Source organism: Chiloscyllium plagiosum, chromosome 12 (genome assembly GCF_004010195.1).
Source record: "Chiloscyllium plagiosum isolate BGI_BamShark_2017 chromosome 12, ASM401019v2, whole genome shotgun sequence".
Classification (NCBI taxonomy): domain Eukaryota; kingdom Metazoa; phylum Chordata; class Chondrichthyes; order Orectolobiformes; family Hemiscylliidae; genus Chiloscyllium; species Chiloscyllium plagiosum.
In genome coordinates this window covers 52,570,909-52,593,224 of record NC_057721.1, presented here as the reverse complement: position 1 = coordinate 52,593,224, position 22,316 = coordinate 52,570,909, and the positions used below count along the sequence as shown (strand labels likewise).

The following is a 22,316-nucleotide window of genomic DNA, read 5'->3' as shown; positions in this document are numbered from 1 at the left end:
CTGGCAAGATGGCAAAATGTGCAGACACCTGGCACATGAATTTCAATTCAAAAGAAATGCAAGATAATGCATTTTGGTAGAACACAACACAGAGAGACAATATAAGCTGAATGGTACAACTTTGAGGAAAGTACAGGAGCAGAGGGACCTCAGGGTTCAAGTTCATAATTTTCTGAAGGTGACGAGGTAAGTTAAAATATTTGTAAAGAAAGCTTCTGGGATCCTTGGGTTTATAAACAGAGACATAGCGTATAAAAGCAAATCGAAGGTGAGATGACATTTGGGTTATTGGGTTCAGATCTGGGCACATTATGTAAGGAAGGATATTAAAGCCCTGGAGAGAGTTTAAAAATTTACTGGTATGATACCAGGAATAAAGGATTTTAGATACAATAAAAGATTAGAAAGTTTGGGCTTATTCCTCATGGAGCAGAGAAGGTTAAGATGATGTGATGTTATTGAGGTGTTCAAATTATGAACAATTCTGAAAGGGTGAGAAAGGATATTGTTTCCACTCATTGGTTTGTCAGTAACTAGAGGTCACAATTTCACGATTGTCGGCAAGAGAGCTAGGAGTGAGATGAGCAGAAACTTTTTTTATTCAGAGCATTGTCTGGGTTTGGTATATGCTACCTGGGTGAGTGATGGAGACTGATTCCATAGGAGGAGTGAGAGCTCAAAAAGAGAGTTTGATGTATATTTGAAAGTGATGAAGTTAAAGAATACAGAGATAGGGCTGGGGAGTGGAACCAGTTCAGTAGCTCTTTCAGGAGCTAGTACAGACATGATGGGTTGAATGGCTTTCTTTTGTACTGTAAGATTCTTTGATTCTATGAAATTAACTGGATTCCTTTTCAACAGAGCTGGTGGAAGTTTTTTAGGCTAAATTGCCTCATTCTATGGTGTACTCTCAATGAATCTTTGTCAACAAGCACGGTGATAGAATTGAATTGAATAGCAATTTATTGTCATGTGTATTTTTACAAAAAAAAAGTTTTATAAGTCACCATGCATTAATAACAGAAGACAAAGACAAGTAGAAACAAGTAAAACTAAAAACAGACATCATCTCAGCTCAATTTCAGTTTATGGAAGGTCAATTAAGACAACCAACGCTGGAATACCTGGAGGCCACTGCCGAAGAAGACCTCGCACCGGGACTAGACCTCCAAACCTGGAGACCACCACACCAAGCTAAGACCACCCCTCTGGATAAGACCACCACAATAGCAGATCGCCGCTCAAGGCTAGAATACAAGACTTTCACACACGTGATCGGAAAAACCACACGCAGGGTGAGACATCCATGTCGGGACTGGACAAAATCACCACAACTGGCCACTGAAATCCGCCGCCAAAGTTCTCCAAACCGACGAGACCTTCATGCCGGTCCAAGACTCCCACGCCAAGCTGAGACCGCCCCACTGGGACACCGTCGTTCAAGGCTGAGACCACCACACTGGAATGGAAAAATGTTCTTTGCTGAGCCTGAGCAGGGTGGTCACAAGCATCACTCAAATCATCAGAAGAGTAGCAGAGGGAGAGCTACGCAGTACAGAATGTGTCTCTCAAGGAAAAGATGAGCTCCAAGAGGCTCAAGAATGCGGCTTGAAATGTTTGTGAATCTGACAATATGGTTGGAACAATGGAGGAAGAGGAAAGTGAAATTTCTGGCACTTTTTTTGGTGGTGGAAGTAATCGCTTGGAGGTGAAAGTAAGTACCAGAATATCTAGATTTAGGGAAGCAGAGGATCATGGAGAAAACAGGCTTGGAATAGATGTACATATCCATTGATGCAATAGACTAGTAGGGCTGCATTCTTAATTACAGACTCCAGGCACAATGAAAATCAGAGTTATTACTGACTTCATAATAATACAATCAGACTATGAGGCAAATAATTTCTATTCCAATTACAAACAACATTATGCAGTCGGCATTTTTGAAACAACAAAATAAACCATTTCAACTAAAGTGTGCAAGCAGTGAATTTGCAAAATACAAGTTTTGAGAAGATTTGAGGTTCTGGCTGTAAGTTTGCTCGCTGAACTGGAAGGTTCATTTTCAGACATTTTGTCACCATACTAGGTAACATCATTAGTCATTCTCTGGTGAAACACTGGTGTTATGTCCCACTTTCTACTTATGTGTTTAGGTTTCCTTGAGTTGGTGATGTCATGTCTTGTTCTTTATCTCAGAGGGTGATAGATGGGGTCAACAAGATCTCACAAAGAGCAATACCAATTCAAAAGGTCCAGAACAGGTGGTCATAGTCTCAGAATGTGTGATTAGGCCATATGGGATGAGAAGAAGAGAAATATCTTCACTCAGAGGATGATGAACCTTGGAATTCGCTACCACAGCACACGATGAAGGCGAAGTCTACTGAATGTATTTAAAGGAAGAAATGGATAGATTTCTAGAGGTCAAAAGCATCAAGGGATATGGGCAAGAATGGGAGTATTAGATTGAGGTAGTGAATCAGCCATCCTCAGGTTGAATGGCAAGGTGAGACTGATGGGTCGAATGGTCAGCTCCTGCACCTATTTTCTATGTTTCTTCGTCAACAGATAATCAGTTTCAGTAGTATTGATTGAGGGCCATTAGCCATTAAATATTCTTGCAGTCCTTTGAATAGTGTCATTGAATCTCTGAAGTTCACTTAATCAAATTTGACAAATGCTTGGTTTTAAAAAGCCATCCAAAGAAAGTAATTCTGCCAAAGTAGCATTCTCTAGTACTACACTAAATTTCAACTTATATTGTGTGCTCAAACCTCTCAAGTGGGGTTAAATACATAATCTTCCAACTTAAAAGCATCAATCATAACTGTGGCTGACATTTGTGAATGAATAACAAAAAACTAACTTCTAACACAAAATACATGCCTACAAAAGATAGGCACATGGTTTCTTCATTCCAATTTGACTTCTTTGAAAAAACAGAAGAATACTTTTGAAAGCAAACAAAGCCTCCAAGGAAACAAATGAAAAGGGCGAGTATATGGATTGGGAAACGATAATGGTCTTGAACCTCTTGTCACACATCTTTAGAGGATAATTAAATGGAGAATTACAGGCTTGGTGACTGACAACAAGAGAGGGGGAAGAGAGAGAGAATAGATCGTTCAAAGAAGAGATAGGGCTAATAACATGAGCAAACAGATACTTGAAAATGAAACAGAGGGACATGAAGGAAACAAGTGAATGGTAAAAGAGGCAATTAGGGCCACAATTTCTTTTAATTACCACTGCAATCTGTTGGCCATGACTCTGTTGCACCATGAAACACTAGCATAATCTCCTACTCAACAAAAAGAGAAAGTAAAAAAGAGGACAATAAAGAAAGGAGCTGAAGACAACTGAGGAAACAAAGGAAAAGTGCAATAGAGACACTCAGGGTTCCACAGGGATCCCAGGAGACTGCAAAACCACTAACGTGACTCCCTTATTTAAGAAGGAAAGGAGAAAACTATGAACATCTGTCATTGGAAAATACTAGCTTCCATTATTAAGGATGAAAGAAAAGAATAGTCAGGCAGGAGACTGGAAGAACACAGCAAGCCAGGCAGCATCTGGAGGTGGAGAAGTTGATGTTTCGGATGCCAACTCTTCTTCAGGCCTGTGGGGGAGCTGCAGATATAGGGGGTGGCAGGGCAGGGTGGGCAAGTGGGGATAGATGAAGGCATGCAGAGGGTACGACCTGGTTGGTCAATGGGAGGAATGAATCCAGTTGGTGGCAGGGAGCAATGGAAATGATGTGGGGGGGGAGCTGGGAAGGAAGGTTATTTGAAATTGGAGAGCTCAATGTTGAGTGCTCTGGGCTATAGGCTGCCCAGGGGGAAGATGAGGCGTTGTTCCTCCAGTCAGCCCGGGTTTGTAAGGGGAAGACCATATCTAAAAAATTCGATTTTATTTACAAGGATTTTACTAGGTATGTAAGTGAGGGTCATGCAGTTGATGGACTTCGGTCAGGCTTTTGACAAGGATGCGCATTGCAAGAAAGGGATCCAGACCAATTTGTCAAATTGGATCCAAAATTGTTTTAGTGGCAGGAAGCAGAGGATAATAGTCAATGGGTGCTTTTGTGATGAGAAGTCCAGTGGCATACCACAGGGTTTGATGTTGGGTCCCTTGCTGTCTGTTGTGTATATTAATAATCTAGACATTACTGTAGGAGGTTTACTCAGTGAGTTCACAAATGACATAAAAATTGATGATATGGTAAATGATGAGGAAGAAAGCCTTCCTATAGGACATGATCAGCCTGGTCAGACGAGCTGAAGAATGGCAAATGGAATTTAGTCCTGAAACATGAGAGATTATGCATGGGATGACTAACAAGGCAAGTACAGGGGATCTGAGAGACCTTGCTATGCTTGTCCAAAGATCCTTGAAGACAGCAGGATAGCTGGCTAAAAAGGCATATGGAATTTTTCCCTTTAAAAGTTAAGGCATTGAATACAAAAGCAAGGAGGTTATGATAGAGCTGTATATAATGTTATTTAGGGCACAGCTGGAGCACTGCATGCAGTGCTGGTTACCACATTATAGCAAGGATGTGATTGCTCATAGAGGGGCAGAAGAGGTTCACCAGGATGTTTCCTGAGCTGGAGCAATGCAGCTATGAACAGAGTCTAGACAGACTATGTTGTTTTCTTGAAAGCAAAGGTGGCTGAGGGGGGAACTGATTCAGACATACAAAGTTCTAAGGGCACAGACAGGGTAGACAAGATTAAACGTTTCCCTTTGAGGAGAGGAGTCAATAAGCAGGGGGCAAAAGTTTAAGGTGAGGAGATTTAGAGGGGATTTCAGGAAAAATGTTATCACACAAAATGTTGTAGGTGTCTGGATCTCTCTGCCTGAAAGGGTGGCAGAACTGGGAATGTTAAGACATTTAAGAACTATTTAGCTGTGCACTTGAAACATCGTAGCACACAAGGCTACAAGAAAAGGGCTGGAAAATGAGGTTGAATAGATGGATGTTTGATAACTGGCACTAACACAACACGCTAATGGGCCTCCTTCCATGCTGTAAAATTTCTATGACTCTCTATTCAATGACATTTAGAAAAGCATATTGTAGTCAAACAGCATCAGCATCTTTGTGTGAAAGGAAATCATGTATGACAACTTACAGTTCTCTAAGTAAATAACAAGTTGATATCGAAGAACTAGATTAGATTAGATTCCCTACAGTATGGAAACAGGCCACCTGGCCCAACAAGTCCACACCAACTCTTTGAAGAGTAACCCACTCAAACCCATTCTCCTACCCTGTATTTACCCGACTAATGCACCTAACACGCTGGGAAATTTTAGCATGGCCAATTCACCCGCCCTGCACATCTTCGAACTGTGGGAGGAAACCCACGCAGACAAGGGGAGAATGTGCAAACTCCACACAGTCGCCTGAAACAGGAATCAAACTTGGGTCCCTGGCGCTGTGAGGCAGCAATGCCACTGTGCAGCAAGCATTCAATAAGGTGCTACCTAAAAGGTTACTGCACAAGATGGAAACGAAGTATAGGAGTAATGAATTAGCAAACAATGAGGATTGGGTTTAATAGGTCTTCATTCAGAAAAATGGATTCAAATGAGGCGTCACAAGGATCAATCCTAGGGTCTCAATTGTTTACTCTCTATTTAATTGAATTGGAGGAGGAACCTTGGTGTAATGTATCCAAATTTACTGACAATATAAAAATATGTCAGCGAGCACATTATGATGAGAGCCTGAGGAATCTGCAAGGGAATACAGTTGGGTGAGTGAGTGAGTAAAAACTGTTGGAGTTTAACGTTAGGAAGGGCGAGGTCACACAATTTGGTAGAAAGAATCAAAAAGACATACCATTACTGAAATACTGAGAATCTGAACAAAGTGTAGCACAGAGGGACATGGGTATTCCTGTGCGTGAAATGGAAAGATGTTAGCATACAAGTGCAACAAGAAACCAAGAACATGAACGGAATTGTGGCTTTTATAATCCGGGGAAGTGAAGTTCAAAGATAAGGAAGTCTTGTTAAAAGAAAGGACAAACTGGCATTGGAAACAAAAACCAAAATTGCTGGAAAAACTCAGCAGATCTGGCAGCATCTGTGGAGAGAAATCAGAGTTAAAATTTCAGGTCAAGTGACCCTTCCTCACAACTTCAGTTGGAGGCAGTTTGATAGTGATTCAATAGGTTGAGTACTGGGCGGAGGAGATTGACTTATCAAGAATAGCTAAACAAGTTATGCCTTTACTCATGACAGTTAAGAAGAATGACATGTGATCTTACTGAAACATGCAAGGTTTTGAGGGGACTGTACAGGTAGACCTGAGAAGTTGGCTCCACTTGTAGGAGAATCTTACACTAAGGGACAGAATAAAGGGACACTGATTTAAACATGAGGTGTGAGAAATTTCTTCTCCTGTAGGGCAACGAATTGTGAAGGCCTAGAATTCTCTACCTTAAAGAGTTAAAGAGGCTAGGTCACTGAAAGAAGTAGTAGTTAAAGAGGAGGTAGACAGATTTTTTTTAAAATGATAAATTGAGAGTTATGAGGAGCTGCATAATAAAAAGGTGTTTTGATCTGGGATAGATCAATCATGATCTTACTGAAAGCGGGGCAGTTTTGAGGGGCCAAATGGTGTACCCCCTGCTCCTATTTCTTAACTGCTTATTTCACGTACAATAATTCTGAACCATTTTCTACAAGTTACTGAATGCAAACCCTTGGAAGGTTGAACAATAAATTAAAACTACTACATTTGAATATACTTCGGAGTTTATAATGGACAAAATTGACATTTATAACAGCAACTACTCATGTGAACCTGTTATGCTATAGCTATATTGCTCCCTCTTCCATTGAGGGGATTATTGTATAATACTAAAGATGGAGGCAAGTATAATTACGCACAATTTCATAATAAATGTAGACATACAAGTTTATAATGGAAATATAAAAATTAAAAACTGTGACTTCAAAATGTAATTTACCTCTTCTCAACTAGCAATGCAGCCTGGATGCTTTGTAAACAAATGCCTCTCAATATTGGATAGAAAAATACAGTTAAAATAAAATGTATCTAACACTAATTTCAAGCCCTGACTTGTTCCTTTAATCTATGCCCTACAGTTCAATCTTGTTGAATTTTCTTATTTTCAAGTTAATGAAACATACAAAATGGCAGTTGTTTAATAGAAAGCAAAGGACAAGTCTCTTGTCACAACCTGATACAATCAATACAAGTAGTCACTAGATAACTGATTAAAAGATCATAATTTCTTAGGGATATTGTATCGGAAAGTACCAATAAAGTCTTAGTTTAAGACAATAAATAACCAATCCATGCAGGACAGTGCAGCCAGCCTGATTGGCACCTCATCCACAAACTTTCACTCCCTCCCACAGTAGCAGCTATTTGTACCAATTACAAGATGCGCTAAAGTAATTAATCAAAGCTGCCTTCAGCAGGCCCTTCAAAATCCACAACCACTACTATCAAGAAGATCAAAAGCAACAAATACATTGGAACACCACTACCTGCAAGTTCCCACACAGGCCACTCACCACCCTGACTTGGAATTATATCACCGTTTCTTCAGTATCGCTGAGAAACAAAACCTGTAACTCTCTCCCTTGTATCACTGAAGGTCTTCCAACACAAAATAGACAGGTAGTTCAAGCAGAGCTCACAACCACCTTCTCAAATGCAGTTAGGGATGAGCAGTAATGCTAGCCCTAGCAGAGATGCTATATACCTGTACCATGAATGAATATATTTTTAAAATCTCAAACAGCACAGCATGATTGGCTGTGGCACTGAGGTAAATGAAATGAAGTAGTATAAGTCACAGATGCCATTCCTCATCCACCAAAAAATTCTATTAAAAGTGAAAACATATCAACACTGAATTAGTAAAAGGCTTGACTAAATGTTCTGCACACTCAAATATCAAGAGTGTGGTACTGGAAAAGCACAGCAGGTCGGGCAGCATCCGAGGAGCAGACGAATCAATGTTTCAGGCGTAAGCTCTTCATCAGGAAACACTCAAATAACCTGGCTGCTATTGCTGTCCTGGCTTACAATGTTTACTGATCAAACAAGGTGAAATACTGGACAGTGCCCAAAATGACGGAATTGCATGTTTTCACAACATTACTGCCATCAAAAGAAACCAGGAAACAGCAGAGCACAAAAAAAATCATCTTGCAAATAGGTTTTCTTACTTAATATTATAATTATTCAAACATACTTGTCAAAAATAACCCTGAGCCCTGAACCCAATTTCTTGAGAATGCAACTCAAGGTTTTTGCTCGCTCTTGTGCAAAGTACAAGATCAACTTCAAGCAACACTGAATTTCTGATCAATATTGATTGTCAAAACATAACTTCCATCACAACTATTTTGTTTTTGATCCTACATAAGAACATAAGAACTAGGAGTAAAGTCGGCTGTCCAGTCCTTCGAGCCTGCTGTGCTATTGAACAAGATCACTGCTAATCTTTTCATGGATTCAGCTCCACTTACCCATGCTCGCACCTGGCAACTTCCACTAACTTTCTGGCAAATGATATTATACTGATTGGTCTCTCGTTTTTCATTTTCTCTACAGCTTTCTGAAATAATGAAATGACATTTGTAACTTTCCAATCCAAAAGGAACAATTCTGAAATCTACAGGTTTTAATGCCCTGGGTCAAAACCATCAAGTCCAAAACATGTATCCATCATTAACCCTACTCAGCATATTTCTTGTCATATACCTCATGCACAGTGAAAATTACTGACTTCGTACTTTTTTTTCCCCCAAGTAGCTCTGCTGGGTTGTGGCTTCGTTATAAATGTGAGTACTTACCATTATGGAATATCTAATAGTATAACCTATTTTTGGAAAACAGACAAGATCTTTTCCCAGATGTGGGAGAGTCCTAAATTAGAGGGCATAGGTTTTAGTTAACAGGAGAAAGATTTGAAAGGGTCATAAGGGCAACTTTTTCACACAGAGGGTGGTACCTATATGAAAGGAGCTGCCAGAGGAAGTGGTGGAGGCTGTACAATTACAACATATAAAAGGCATCTGTATGGGTATATGAATAGGAAGGATTGAGGGGGATATGGGCCAAATGCTGGCAAATGAGACTAGATTAATTTAGGACATCTGGTCTTCATCGACGGATTGGACCAATGGGTCCCCTTCCGTGCTGTAATCTCTATAATTCTATTACTCTATTTCTTGGTCTGTAAATGTAATCATTAATAATTCAGCCCAACTTACATTGTCAATTTATTTTTCACCTCTTCAAAGTTCAGCTTACTTTAATTTAAACCATGGGTTGCGACTGTCTCCAATCTCTCCCAAACCCAATGTGATGACATAGTCAGCATTCACAAAATGTTCTCTTATGGTCACAGTTTATTAAATGTGAAGTTGCCACAGTCTTACCAGACCATATTGCTGCTCTCTCATTACAGAGAGATGACTGGTGGTGGCTTAACCTGTGGGTCAACATGTGGTAACCTCAACCTATGCAGAAACTGAATCCACATTGTCGACATCACTCTGCATCATAAACTTCTGTCCAGCCAAGTGAGCTAAACTGACCTTCTCTGGTTAATTATGCATCACTAGATTCAGCACAGCCTGTTCCTTTTACCCAGGCTTGTTTCCTTCTAAAGAATTGTTCCAGAAGGTCCTCCAACTTAATATAAGTAATTGGTTGCCTCTTCTACTTGAACTGTTTCTGCTAGCCTACACAAAAAAAATTAAGTCTCACGTTGTAATTATATTAATTCTGCAACTGTTACTCTAATCTCCATATTCAATCATTCCAACTCACCCACTACATCGCTAGGAGTCTTATATCGTTTACTGCTTCTTCATTCCACTGTCAGTGTACCTGAACTAAAATAAATCCTTCCTTCCTACGGCTATAAATCGTGGGTTTCATCCTAGCATTTCCTCAATCTTTTTGAAAGGACTTACAGCCTGCAGTACTTAAGTCTTACACAGCTTTTAGTCAACTCTGAAATGGCTACCACATATTGCTTTTTAATATGAATTTATGTTTTAGCACCTATTTTTCCCATGTGACACCTATTTTTCCCATCCATTTGTGCAAATTCATCATTGGATATGATTTCTTAGAATTCTGAACTCTATAGCCTTGCCAAGAAAACGATAAAGATGCACCTCGACAGTTTACTCATTTGCATAACCCAGTAGCATAATTGGAAGTTCCATTCTAGCTGTGATCATAATATACAATAAGAACTGGTCAACACAATTAACCTAAATTTATCATAAACAAATGGTACACTTCCAGGAAATGTTCCTAATTAATTGTATTCTCTGGAGTCCCATTAATGTTATTATGCATGTACTATTTTAACATCTATATAAACAAATTTATAATATTCCCAATCATCAGCATTTGCCCAATATTTCATCCATTTTATAAGCTGTTGTAAAACACTATCCTCATATTCTGTGAATAATTCATGGTGTCCTGTAATATGAAGAGTTATCTAAGAATATTAGCTTTAAACAGTGATTGTTAAGTGCATGTCTCAGTATCTCCAAAAGTAAGGAGGAAAGGCATCTCTTCATTATAAGACCACCGCCATAAGAAAAGCCACACAAGAATCAACATTGCTCATGGAACTTTATCCTAACATAAGCAACACAGGGAGGAAAAACAAATAGCTCTCAAAAGCTAGCAAAGTAAAAGTGGTTTGAATGAAGAGATGAGAAGAAATGGCACCACTAAGTGCAATATCATCTATCAAAGCTGATGATGTATTGAATGGCACAAGGTTGAGCTTGAAAGTTTACAGCAATTCACCATTACTCAGGGTCACGAGGAACATAGCACAGAAGGAGAAAACAAAATCCAGAGGTAAGTTAACTGTATTGCTAACTCTTTCAAAGGCCTCTAATTTACCTCAAGTTTATTATCTTCATCTTTCCTCTCCCAAAAGTATTATTCACTCCTAAATTTTGTTTGTTTTGTTCTTGCTTGGGCTTAGTTCAGGAAAGGAAAATTGTATAGGAGGTAATAGACGTGCATGCTTTTTCAGACATGAAAGCCAATCATTCCAGAAAGATGCTCTGCCAGAAAGCAATTTATCTTAAGAGTACAATAAAATGATTTTGCAGCAAAAGATCACATTCGTCAACCTCAGCATATTCCATTTAAGATTTCACCAAGTGACAATGTAGTTAAAGATGGAAACCCACAATGTAACACAGACATCAAATGATGCCACAGGAATTCATATAATATTGTACCAAAGTTCAACCAACACTTGTCAAAATTTCCACACTACTACTGGCAGAACTAAAACAGGACAAACCACAATAGTGCTTTCCAGACTTAAGATTCAGTGTTTAGTTCTGAACAAAATCACCCACCTTGAAACAATGCCATTTATAAATTGTATAGACCCAAAAATAAGAAACTAATCCCATTCTGGCCAAGGTGTACAATGGATCTCTGAACAACCAAAATATTTATTCTTCCACTGAAAAAGGCACTGAAGTTTAAGTCTCAATAGACTCCACATGCGACTTTTATACCAAGTACACAATACCAGATTTTTTGTTCTTGTCCAACTGCAACTTCTCCATCTCAAAGATCAGATTTTCTATTATTGGTACTAGCCTGCATAAAAGCCCAAATGGGACAGAAAATTGCCACAAATCAATTTATATTGTATCAACAGCACTGACCCATTTTGAGTAAGTTTTGTTTGATCAGAGATTAGAACTGCATTAAATCATTAGCCTTCTCCTGTTGTTGTTGTTGAGGTTTAGATTAGCTTAAAACTGGAACTGTTCAACAAAACCAAAAAGGCTTCTGCACAAACTATAATTTAAAAAGCTCTTCTGACATTTATATATGACAATATAATTTGTCAAGTTCATCTATATACTGTATTGTCATTCCATTTTAAAATTCACACTGCCAAATAAAGCTAACACTCAGAACCTTCTAAATTCTTCCACTTACAAAGATCTGGTTTAAACTGAAATCAAACCTACAGAGCTTTGCCATAGTCCTAAGGAGTGTAAACATCAGGTCAATATGAAACATTTTCAACAACGACAAGGATTCTAAGAAGTCAAATGCACTTAAAGGGAATTTAGTTGAACACAAAGGATAAAGGAACAGAAGTGCATAAAGTGGGTTGAAAGGACGATATGTTAAGAGTGAGGCCAAATAATCAGTTTGTGATGAAACCTCCACATAGTTCAGAGAGATATAACATGTATTAAGGAGACAGTCACTTCTGGGAAGTAATACATTAAATTGTCTGGGACACCAGAATAGTGTTAGTAAAGTAGAATTTGTGAAATTTTTTTTATAAAGTAGTATACTAGACTATTAATAAAGAAACTCAGCTAATATTCCAAGACCCAGGCTCAAATCCCATCACAACGGATGGTCGAATTGGAATTCAATTTTTAAGAATTCTGGAATTAAGATCGATTGATGACCGTGAAATCACTGCCGATTGGTGGAAAAACCCATCTGGCTCATTAATGTCTGCCATTTTTTCCCATCTGAACTACATGTGACCCCAGACCCACAGCAACATGGCTGACTCTAAACTGCCCCCTGGGCAATGAATGATTACCAAGCCAGCAACACCCACATCCTGTGAATAAATTTTAAAGAAAACAATATCACAATTTCATCAGCTTAAACAAATAACATTGAAGAACATGAACAGTCAATTAAGGTGAGGAGTCTGCAGGGGTTTCCTAGACACATTGGTCCATATTCTGGACCAGTTTCACTAGCTGGAGCCAAAAATAACAATTGGTTTTAAGAAATATATTTTTACATGTTGAGTGCAGCAAGTTCAACTGACTGTCTTGTATGACTTAACCAGCCACATGCAGCAGAACTAGCTTACAAACACAATCAGACCATCACAGAGATCAAAATGTAACACCAGTTTACTGAAGCAATAGCTATAAATGTAGCACAGGGCATGCAGGTTTGATAATGGGCAGCAGTGAATACAAGAAACAACAATGGTCCAATGCTTTACAAGGATCAGTAAAGGCAATACATATTGGCCTATTTCGTTCACAGCATTTCCTTCCACTTTTCTCTGTTCGGTATACGCAGTCAACTGCAGATCTTCATGTTTTGAAGCCTCACTGGGATCAAAATAGATACATTCAGCCAGGATTAGGCATCTGACAAATATCTTTTCCACGATGTTGCAATTATTGTAGTCACTTATTCTTTTGTACAGGGTCATAATCGCAGCACAATACATATCCTTGAGCACTGTCCCCTCCCTCCAGCAGACAAAGAGGTTTATACAGAATCTGCAGGTCTTCCAGTTGCCTGTTTTTATCAGTTTAGATCGTTTGGCATCAACACCTCAAACTTTACCTTCGGCAAATAAGTCAACAGCTTTGCTGAACCTTTTCACTACGGGTTCAACATCTGTCATGAGACGAAGGCTTTCTATGGTGTCTGGAACTTCCTCAGTCACTGTTCTCATAAGAACATAATTCAAAATAGTGTTCCACTGATCTATACAACTATTTATTGACCTTTCTCTGCCTTTATTTTCATAAAGAGGTGTTTTCTATGCTGATGGACGTGTTGCTTTTATTTTTAATTCTTTCAGTTGTATGCTCGCAATTCTTTTGCTTAAGGATACTTGAATATTCTGGCAAAGTTGTTATCAGTAAGATCTGATGTACCTAGCAATCTGTTCAACTTTTCTTTAAGGAACACACAGTTTATTTAAAGTGCTCTTGCTTTTATCTCTCTCTTTTTTTAATTGCCTAAACCTAGTTAAGAGTCAACCACATTGCTGTTAAATTTGGACCAGGTAGGGATGACAGACTTCCTTCACTACAAAAGAACATAGGTGAACCAGATCGTGTTTTACAACAATTGACAAGTTAGGTGGCAAAGCTGGCTTTGAATTTCACATTTTATTTTTTAAATTGATTTCAAATTTGCCCTGGTGGGATATAAACCCATGTTCCAAGAACAATAGCCAAGGAAACTGGATTGCTGATCCAGTGACATAACAGCCATGTGAAAGTCGCTTGCTGAATGAGTGAGTGTGGACTCTGTCTTCAATTTCAGCGTAGCGATGTTAGCTATAAATTTTTCAGCTCTCACATCTCATATGTTTAGAATGCAGTACTATAGATGGTATCTCAAAGTACACTTGATCAGGTCTCTGCATTGTGTTGAACTGAGTGCCTGTTCTACCAAGTCGCAAAACCTCTGGGTGGACAGCAAGGGTAATGCAAGTATTGCACTTTTACTTTGGATGAAAAACCTTTGAGAACTGCATCCTAACGCTGGCGTTACCAAAAATTGTCTGTTTTACTCAGTGCTCATGGCAACCGTTTTTGCAGAAATGCCATTCAGTCACATACGCTGATGATCAGATCTTAGTTTTCCCAGACATTGAGTAAAAGGTCCTCATAGTGCAGTGGTGGTGTCCCTACCTCTGAGCCAGGAGGCCTGGATTCAAGTCCCAGAGGGTATGCATTAACATCTCTGAACAGGTTGGCAAGAAAACATCTTCCAGACACCAAGTGACATGATTTGTTCTGAAAGACGCTGTTTGGAACACAAAGCTCATGATCGTAATGGACTTGAAGTAGTCTCTATTCATTCTGTTTATTCTTCCCGAGTCACAATGTCTGAGACAGGAAGGCCTTGTCTTATGATGCATACCCACTCTTACACTGACATCCCTCCATAAGAAAAGTCACTCAAAATAAAGATGCTAACAACAGCATCAAGCCCCTTGAAGAGCTGGTCATTTGCCTCTCTAGATGACTGTAATGTTGGAACTACTCATGAAGTTAACTGGCCCAATTGGAGTTAAAAGGCAGGTGGACTGAACCACTTTGGGGCGATTATCATGAACAGCAAACCCGTTAGATCAAACCCTACATTTTGCTCACGAATTTCCTCTCAATTCTTTCCTCTTCAGAGAAAGATGTACCATCTATCATCGAAACATCCTCAGCAAGCCTGGTATCATGGAAGGACATCAAGGTCACATTCAAGTTTCAAGTCGACCACAGCCTCCTTCTGTGCATTATTGACCAAATGCAAGTCATCGGTCAATCCTGTGCACGTGGTCAAAGCATCTAGCTTGTTTAATCAAAATGTTGTCATCTGCTTTCTTTTCCTTTGTTTGGCTGGTGGGAAGAATTCCTTGACTGTAGACTCTAAGCTCCAAGTACCTACTGAAATTTGAAAGATCCACGTGATACATCCAGTGTATAGGTAAAGTGAAATAGCATAATTTAGACACTCTGTGCCGGTTTGTTCTAATTTTCAGAGTACGCAACTTTTACATATTGACCACACACAGATTTTTGGCACACACTATTCACAAATATAAATTACAGTGTAGGGTCTTGTGACACAATGGCAACTGGGCAAAAAGGTTCGGGATCAAGTCCCACCGCAGGAAATAATGGTCAGAAAAGGAGTGTTGTAACACATCCAGACACGTGATTAAAACTTTATAAATGAATATAGCACCCAGCAACACTGTCCAAACTGGTAACCTGGTTTTAAAAACTCCACCTTAAGTTCAAAACCCAGATGCAGAACCTTTTTCTTTAATCATTCTTTCATGGTATGAGTGTCATTGGCAAGACAATATAAAAAAAAACACAGATTTCACAAATTTCATCATGTACAAAGTTCAAAGACTCAAATTTAGACTCAGACAATTTTATACTTGCCTGGTTCCTGCTTAGTTCACATTTCTTTCGTAATAAAAAGCATTTCAGTTTCGTACATAGGACAGGATAAAAGTCAGCTTTCTAATATGGAGCATTATATCCGGCATAACAAAATGCTTCAAAATTGTTCTACACATAACTAAGAAGTGGTTCAATATAATTTATTGCATCCTTTACTTTCCTTAATACCAAGATGTCCTCATATGCCAGAGTGCTATATCAATACAATTTATTGATACTGCAAAAACAAAGTTGACAAAACCCCATTCTACCACCTTTGGAAACAGAAACAATTCAACTGACCCTGCTCAGTCAGGTTTTGAAACTTCTGACAAATGCATTAACTCTGCTTCTTTCTGATGCCTGATGTAAAACAGCACCAGGTATTTAAAACAAAACTGAAAAGCAAAGTTCTCCCAAGCCACCACACTAAATTAAAAGCATCTTGCAGGAACAGCATATATGCAATATACCCTAAAGGACATTCATGGCCCACCTGTCTTAGCTTCTGACCTCACGTAGAGTTGCTAATCTACATTATTCTCTGCTTCTGTTTGCAGTTTATTTGGCTGGAAGAAGTGGATGTTCGTGCAATTGAATGGTGTTACTATACCTTTTTTTAAAACTCTCTAGTACAAGAGGAAAATAATCAAGCAAGCTAATGGAATGCTGACCTTTATATTGAGAGAACTAAAGTAGAAGGACGCAAAAGTTATGCTGCATTTATGCAAAATCCTGGTAAGACCCCACTTGGAGTACTGATAGCAGATCAGGGCAACATACCTTGGAAAGGATATATTGGCTTTGGAGGAACCACAAGGTTTACAAGAATAATACCTGGACTTCAGGGGTTATGAAGAGAGTTTATACAAATTAGGTCTGTTTTCTCAAGAATTTAGAAAGTTATGGGTGATCTGATTGAAGTCTTCAAGATATTAATAGGAAAAGACAGGGTGGATGAAGATACATTATTTCTACTGGTTGTGGATTCTAGAACTAGGGAAATAGCCAGTGAACCCAGGCTACACCATTCAGGAGAGATGTTAAGAAGCATTTCTACACACAAAGGGTGGTAGATGTTTGGAACTCTCGTCCACAAAGTGGCAGTGGATGCTCAGTCGTTAACTTTATCTGAGACAGATAATATCTTTTGCTTAACAAACATTTTAAGAGGTATGTGCCAAAGGTAGGTATATGGAGTGAGGCCAAATATCTACCACAACCTCAATGAACGGCAAATGGAGGAACAGATTTGATGGGTTGAATGCACTATTCCTGTTCCTATGTACTTAGGAAGCAGAGCTACATTAACTTCCATTATCTTAGTAAAATATCCTTCCAAATGCCCCACTACCCCTCCCACAATCCCCACAAACACCATTCTGCACACCCCAAATCCTGTCCTTCGATATAGCTCATGACTGAAGAATCAAAGTAATATCCCATTAGTCTGTTTTGCAATACTCCTGAGTGTAATCACAAGCACATTGTTGTTTGACATCACGACCTGTTACAAGATTTAGTGCCACTGAAAGTCAGTGTTCTAGTTTTGGATTAAATTCTGTCCGATTTGCAAATTATCAAATAATGACAATACTTGCAAACATTGCTGGACATATGTGCTTAAATTAGTGCATTTTTCCTTATACTGTGCTCTGAAGAGCAATAAAAAAAAACACACACACATTCTGGACACATTCCTCATTAAACATTTGGGAAAAGTCTAAAGCTAATCATCCAAACTTTAGGAGGATGCATTTCTTTCAGGCAATTCACATCTGACTGTCAGCAGTACAGCTCATAATGACTACATCCGCTTGGTAATAACATCCTTTTCTTGGGGCCACATTACGGGTACAAAAAAAGTGGATTCTGTCTGGTATATATTAGATTTCCTTTATTTTAATGGGTATGCCTCAAATTCAAAGAGTTATCACCAAATTCAAAACATTCTATGCTTCAGACAAATGTAAAAGATAAAGGGTTCCCTTTTACTTTTTATTCTGTCCCTTTTCCCTCTCTCCACACTCCCGCTCCCTCTCCCCCACCCCCACCCAACCCATACTAAAGTTTGCAACAGGACAGAGGTTTATTTTAGACTGTTTGCTTAAATTATGCATTTCCTCTTTCCTGCATAAGAATCTATCGTTCAGTGGGAACCCAATGACAATCTACATTAAATAACAATAAATTGTTGCAGCCAAATGTTTTGATTTTAGGTGTTGATTAAATTCAAACTAATTATAACAGTAGATTTTCCAAGCCATTGCTATTCTTGCTCTTTCGAATGGAAAGTGCTGCGTGAACAAAACTTATTAATAACATACTTCTCAGCATAAAGAACAAAAATGTTTAACTTTCCTTTTCCAGTTCATACCTAAACTTCTGAAGCAGTATAACCAGATGTCCAGGTATGAGTTAGACACAGGAAATCATTCATTTTCCATATTTGGGGATAAAAAGTTTGAAAGCTGTACATAACTGGAACTCCATTGTTACAAAAAAACCTTAATAAAACTAACACATCACATACTTTGTACTCACTTGAAATGCTCGACCAAACAGATATATATAGAAACCATATTTTTAAAATAATGTATTGGCTACATACATATGATTATTGTCCTTTTATAATATCCACTAAAATGTTGTGATGTGGTGAGAGATTCTAATCTACTCGGATGACAGTTGACTCCTAAAATACTTTCTTGTACACAGGCCTGTAACTTAGTTTCAAGATTTTCTGTACTTCAACGTTCACCTAACAGTATCCCAAATAATAGGTTTTGGCAAGACTGTCTTCTATTCTAGTACAAGGGATATCATCAAATCTCCACAGCTTCAAGTCTTCCCTTTTTCCTTCAATCCACAAGTTATTCAAACCTTAAGCTTTTCACCAAAGATCACATCTTCATTTATTACATCTTAACTGTTGTTTCAACCTCAAGTATTCTGCACTACAATGGCTCTTCATCACAGTTTTCAATTTAAAAAGTAGTCAATAAGCAAGTTATCAGGCAAAAAAATGAACAGAAAGAATGTGCAATCAAACGATGGCTTTCAAAATTTCAGGCTGACCAAAATCATTTCACAGCCAGTAAATTACTTCTGAAGTGTAATCATAACAGTTATATTGTGGATAAACACACAGTTTGTGGGACATTTTGCAAAATGAGGCTGAAGACTAGATGATATTTCACTGATCTTGGTTGAAGAGTGACTGAATCACTAAGATAACTCCCAATTGTTTTCCTTAATACAAAAACAACTGCAATAGAATACTTTATCTTCTACTGATGGAGTAAAAGCTTAATGCCTCACCCAAAAGATGGCAACTCCAGCAATGCAACATTCTAAATGATCATCTTCAATCAAAAGGTAAAATCCTGGAGGGCCTGAACACAATCTTCTGACTCAGGGAAAAGGCTGAGAAAAATTTAACAGACTAAGCCAAGTTAGCATTTGATAAAATAAGGGATTTTCATTCTTCCTAGTACGTACAAGTGCCTTAATGACAACTTTAATATGAAGTGCTGCAAATTCTAGTTGTACAAGGTTAAAAATCACACAACACTAAGTTATAGTCCAACAGGTTTAATTGGAAGCACTAGCTTTCAGAACGCTGCTCCTTCATCAGGTTGTTGTGAATGATAAGAATGTAAGACACAGAATCTACAGCAAAAGTTTATCATGTGTCAGCCCAGACAACGTATACATTGTTAAAGTTCACTTGAGAATGTAACTTTTTTTTAATGTAAATCACAAAACTTTACTATGAAAGAAGTGAAACTAACATGGTCATTTTAACAGATGAGAGACTTACCAAACAATCAAGGTATTTTTCAATGTATAATTTCAGTCACATCACATTGTAAACTTTGATATAAATTCTGTGTCTTACATTCTTATACTCCACAACCACCTGATGAAGGAGCAGCGCTTCGAAAGCTAGTGCTTCCAAATAAAGCTGTTGGACTATAACCTGATGTGGTGTGATTTTTTTTAAACTTTGTACACCCCAGTCCAACACCGGCATCTCCATAGTTGTACAAATATCACCTCCTCATTTAGGCCAAATTGCGTAATGTGGGCAGGGGAGACAAAATGATACTCTTGTATTTTACTTTATTCGCTTCAAATAAAATATCAAATGAAATTGCGAAGTTACTAAATCAAAACACACCAATAAAACAGCAAATCAACAGTACACAGTACGAATCTCGTTTAACAGTTCGAGTGACATCAAGCCACAATGAACAAGTTCAATTAACAACAGTCAACGGAAACCACGAGTCAGAATCATTCCTGTAAGTGCCGTTGCATAACAATTTCCAATTTTTTTTTCAAAATGAGAGTGGGCTTATTTAGGCTTGTGCCAGCAATACTTGAGTTCAACCTCCGACCACCAGTGCAGAGTGTGTTCCTGTGTGATGACGCTCAGTATTTGACTGCCATGACGTTACTACACTTTGCAGCTGATTACCAGGAAATTCTACAGTCAGTAGAACAGGTTTCCAAAAATCATAACAAAAGGAAACAAAGAAAACCTGGCTCGATTTTGATATCTTGCTCGGTTTAACTAATTTCATCGTTGTATTTTAGATTGTGCCCACTTTGAATTGACTAAAAGAGATTCCTATTTACACGACTTCAATTCTATTTGAATCGCGATTGCATTTTGTAATAACCCACACCAATAACTTATTCAGAACAACTCTAGTTCCGTTAGATTTAATGAGAAAGTCACGGTTTCAAAGGTCAAAGCCCTATTCGTAATGGAACTCTTGAGAATGCAACTTCTTCACCCGAACTGTGGGAACACACTCGTTTAAGACATTTTGATTATTAAAATACATCTACGTGGAAAATAGTAGAATGTCAGATATTATGCAAAGGCAGTTTAAAAGAAATATTACACGTGTCAGTGTTTACAAATACTTAAAGAAGTTTCATGCTGGTTTGCATCGAAAGAAAAAGGGGAAAGGCGTAGAGAGCATGAAGCGGTCAATGTTAGGGGGATGTTGATAAAGTTATTGTCTTAATGGTTGTTTATTATTTTTTACCTATCCTGAGACTGCTCCTCATACATCCTCTCTTTGCCCTCCTTGAACAGCCTGATGGCCCGCTTGGATTTCTTCATCAGGCTGTCAATGTAGATCTTGAAGTACTCGTTCTCACTGAGGACCTGCATTCGGTCCTCGTACTTGGACAGGATGAGCCGGAGGTGCTGGTAGGTGTCCGGCAGGATGTCCAGGATGTACGGGGGGCTGTTCTTCAGCTGCAGCTTGGAGTTCTGGCACAGCCTCACCACTTTGTCCATCAGCTTCCAGGTCTTCTCCACCATGCGCTTGTCGGCCGCCTGCTTCGGCGGCCCCACCGCGTCCTGGATGGCGTCGATCAGCCCCAGGATCCGACCCTTCTTCACGTTGCTGCGTGGATTCCTCGGCGCCGCCGCCATGTTCCGAGACCCCCTTCCCTTCTGGACTTGGCACTTTGTGTTTTAGTCTCTCTCTGTTTGTTGTTCCTCCCTCCCTTCCCCCGCCGCCTCTCTCTTACTTTGGAAAGAAATACAGACACAACCTTTCGCTCCCTCACTCTCGATCTCGGGAGGCGAGAGCGGTTTCAGTCCGAATGTCTGTCTAAGTGCACCATGTGCCGGCTGAGAGAGGAAGGAGGGAGTTGGGCTGTGTGTATATAGTGTGTGGGATTATTTTTTTTTTAAAAGGCCCGGAGAAGTCACCGAACCCAAAAGAACTGCGACTCCACACAAACACAAACTACCTCCCCCTCCAGCCACAGGAAAACACGGCAACGGGGGCGGTTGCTCTGGCCTGCCATATGACCGACACCTGGCTTTGCCAATCGGATGGGGAAGATGCTATGACTGACTGTAGGTTAGACCAATCGGGGTTAGGGACCTGTCCATTCCGATAACTGACAGACGGATACACCGATGAAAGTGCGGGCTCCGCCCCCCGCCCAGCCCAGGCTCCGCCTACCTAGTGACCCGCCCCCATTGATACCAGTATCCAATTCGATCCAGGCCTTTCGGATGGACGGCGCCGTTCTAACCAATCATTATCTAGATCGGTCAAACGATTGCTGGGGTGGGGAGTGGGGGAGAGGGTAAGGAAACCGGCCGAGCGCAGTTCTGATTGGTGCTTCGGTTGACTAATCAGGGAATGGAAAAGGCGGTGTTTGACCAATCGAGAATGTGGAAAACGGGCGGAGGTGATTGAGCGCCGTCACTGGGTGAATGTTAGCCAGGTTTAACCAATGGATACCGGGAACCGCCCACGCCTGTTCATTGAGGATGAATCAGTCTGACGGATCCTGATAGTTTGCAGCTGAACTGCCTCATGTTGTCTTTGGCTCAAGCTGCAGAGCTAGTCTTGTTATGTCAAGCCTCTGATAATGATTGAGCATGGAAGTCTTTAGATGTGAATTGCAACAATAGAAGTGTGTAAGGTGGATGATACCTTCTTATTTACACAATAGAGGACCATCGGAAGGAGGAGTGGAATAGCACACAAAGGCAGGCAGGGCTTCTGGTCTGGAGCTGGGCCAAT

General features: G+C 39.4%; 1 protein-coding gene across 3 annotated transcripts in view; it reads right to left on the bottom strand.

The window, feature by feature from the left end:
- cblb (Cbl proto-oncogene B, E3 ubiquitin protein ligase) overlaps positions 1 to 22,316 on the bottom strand; it is a 214,138-nt gene that overhangs the window by 168,523 nt on the left and 23,299 nt on the right. For 2 of the 3 annotated variants that reach the window (XM_043701074.1, XM_043701075.1), the window contains exon 1: positions 20,811 to 21,264. The exons of the other annotated variant lie outside the window; for it this stretch is intronic. In XM_043701074.1, coding sequence (XP_043557009.1) covers positions 20,811 to 21,205 — 395 coding nt within the window. In that variant the 5' untranslated portion in view covers positions 21,206 to 21,264. Of the gene's footprint in view, positions 1 to 20,810; positions 21,265 to 22,316 lie in introns of those variants that run through there. 3 annotated transcript variants of the gene reach the window in all.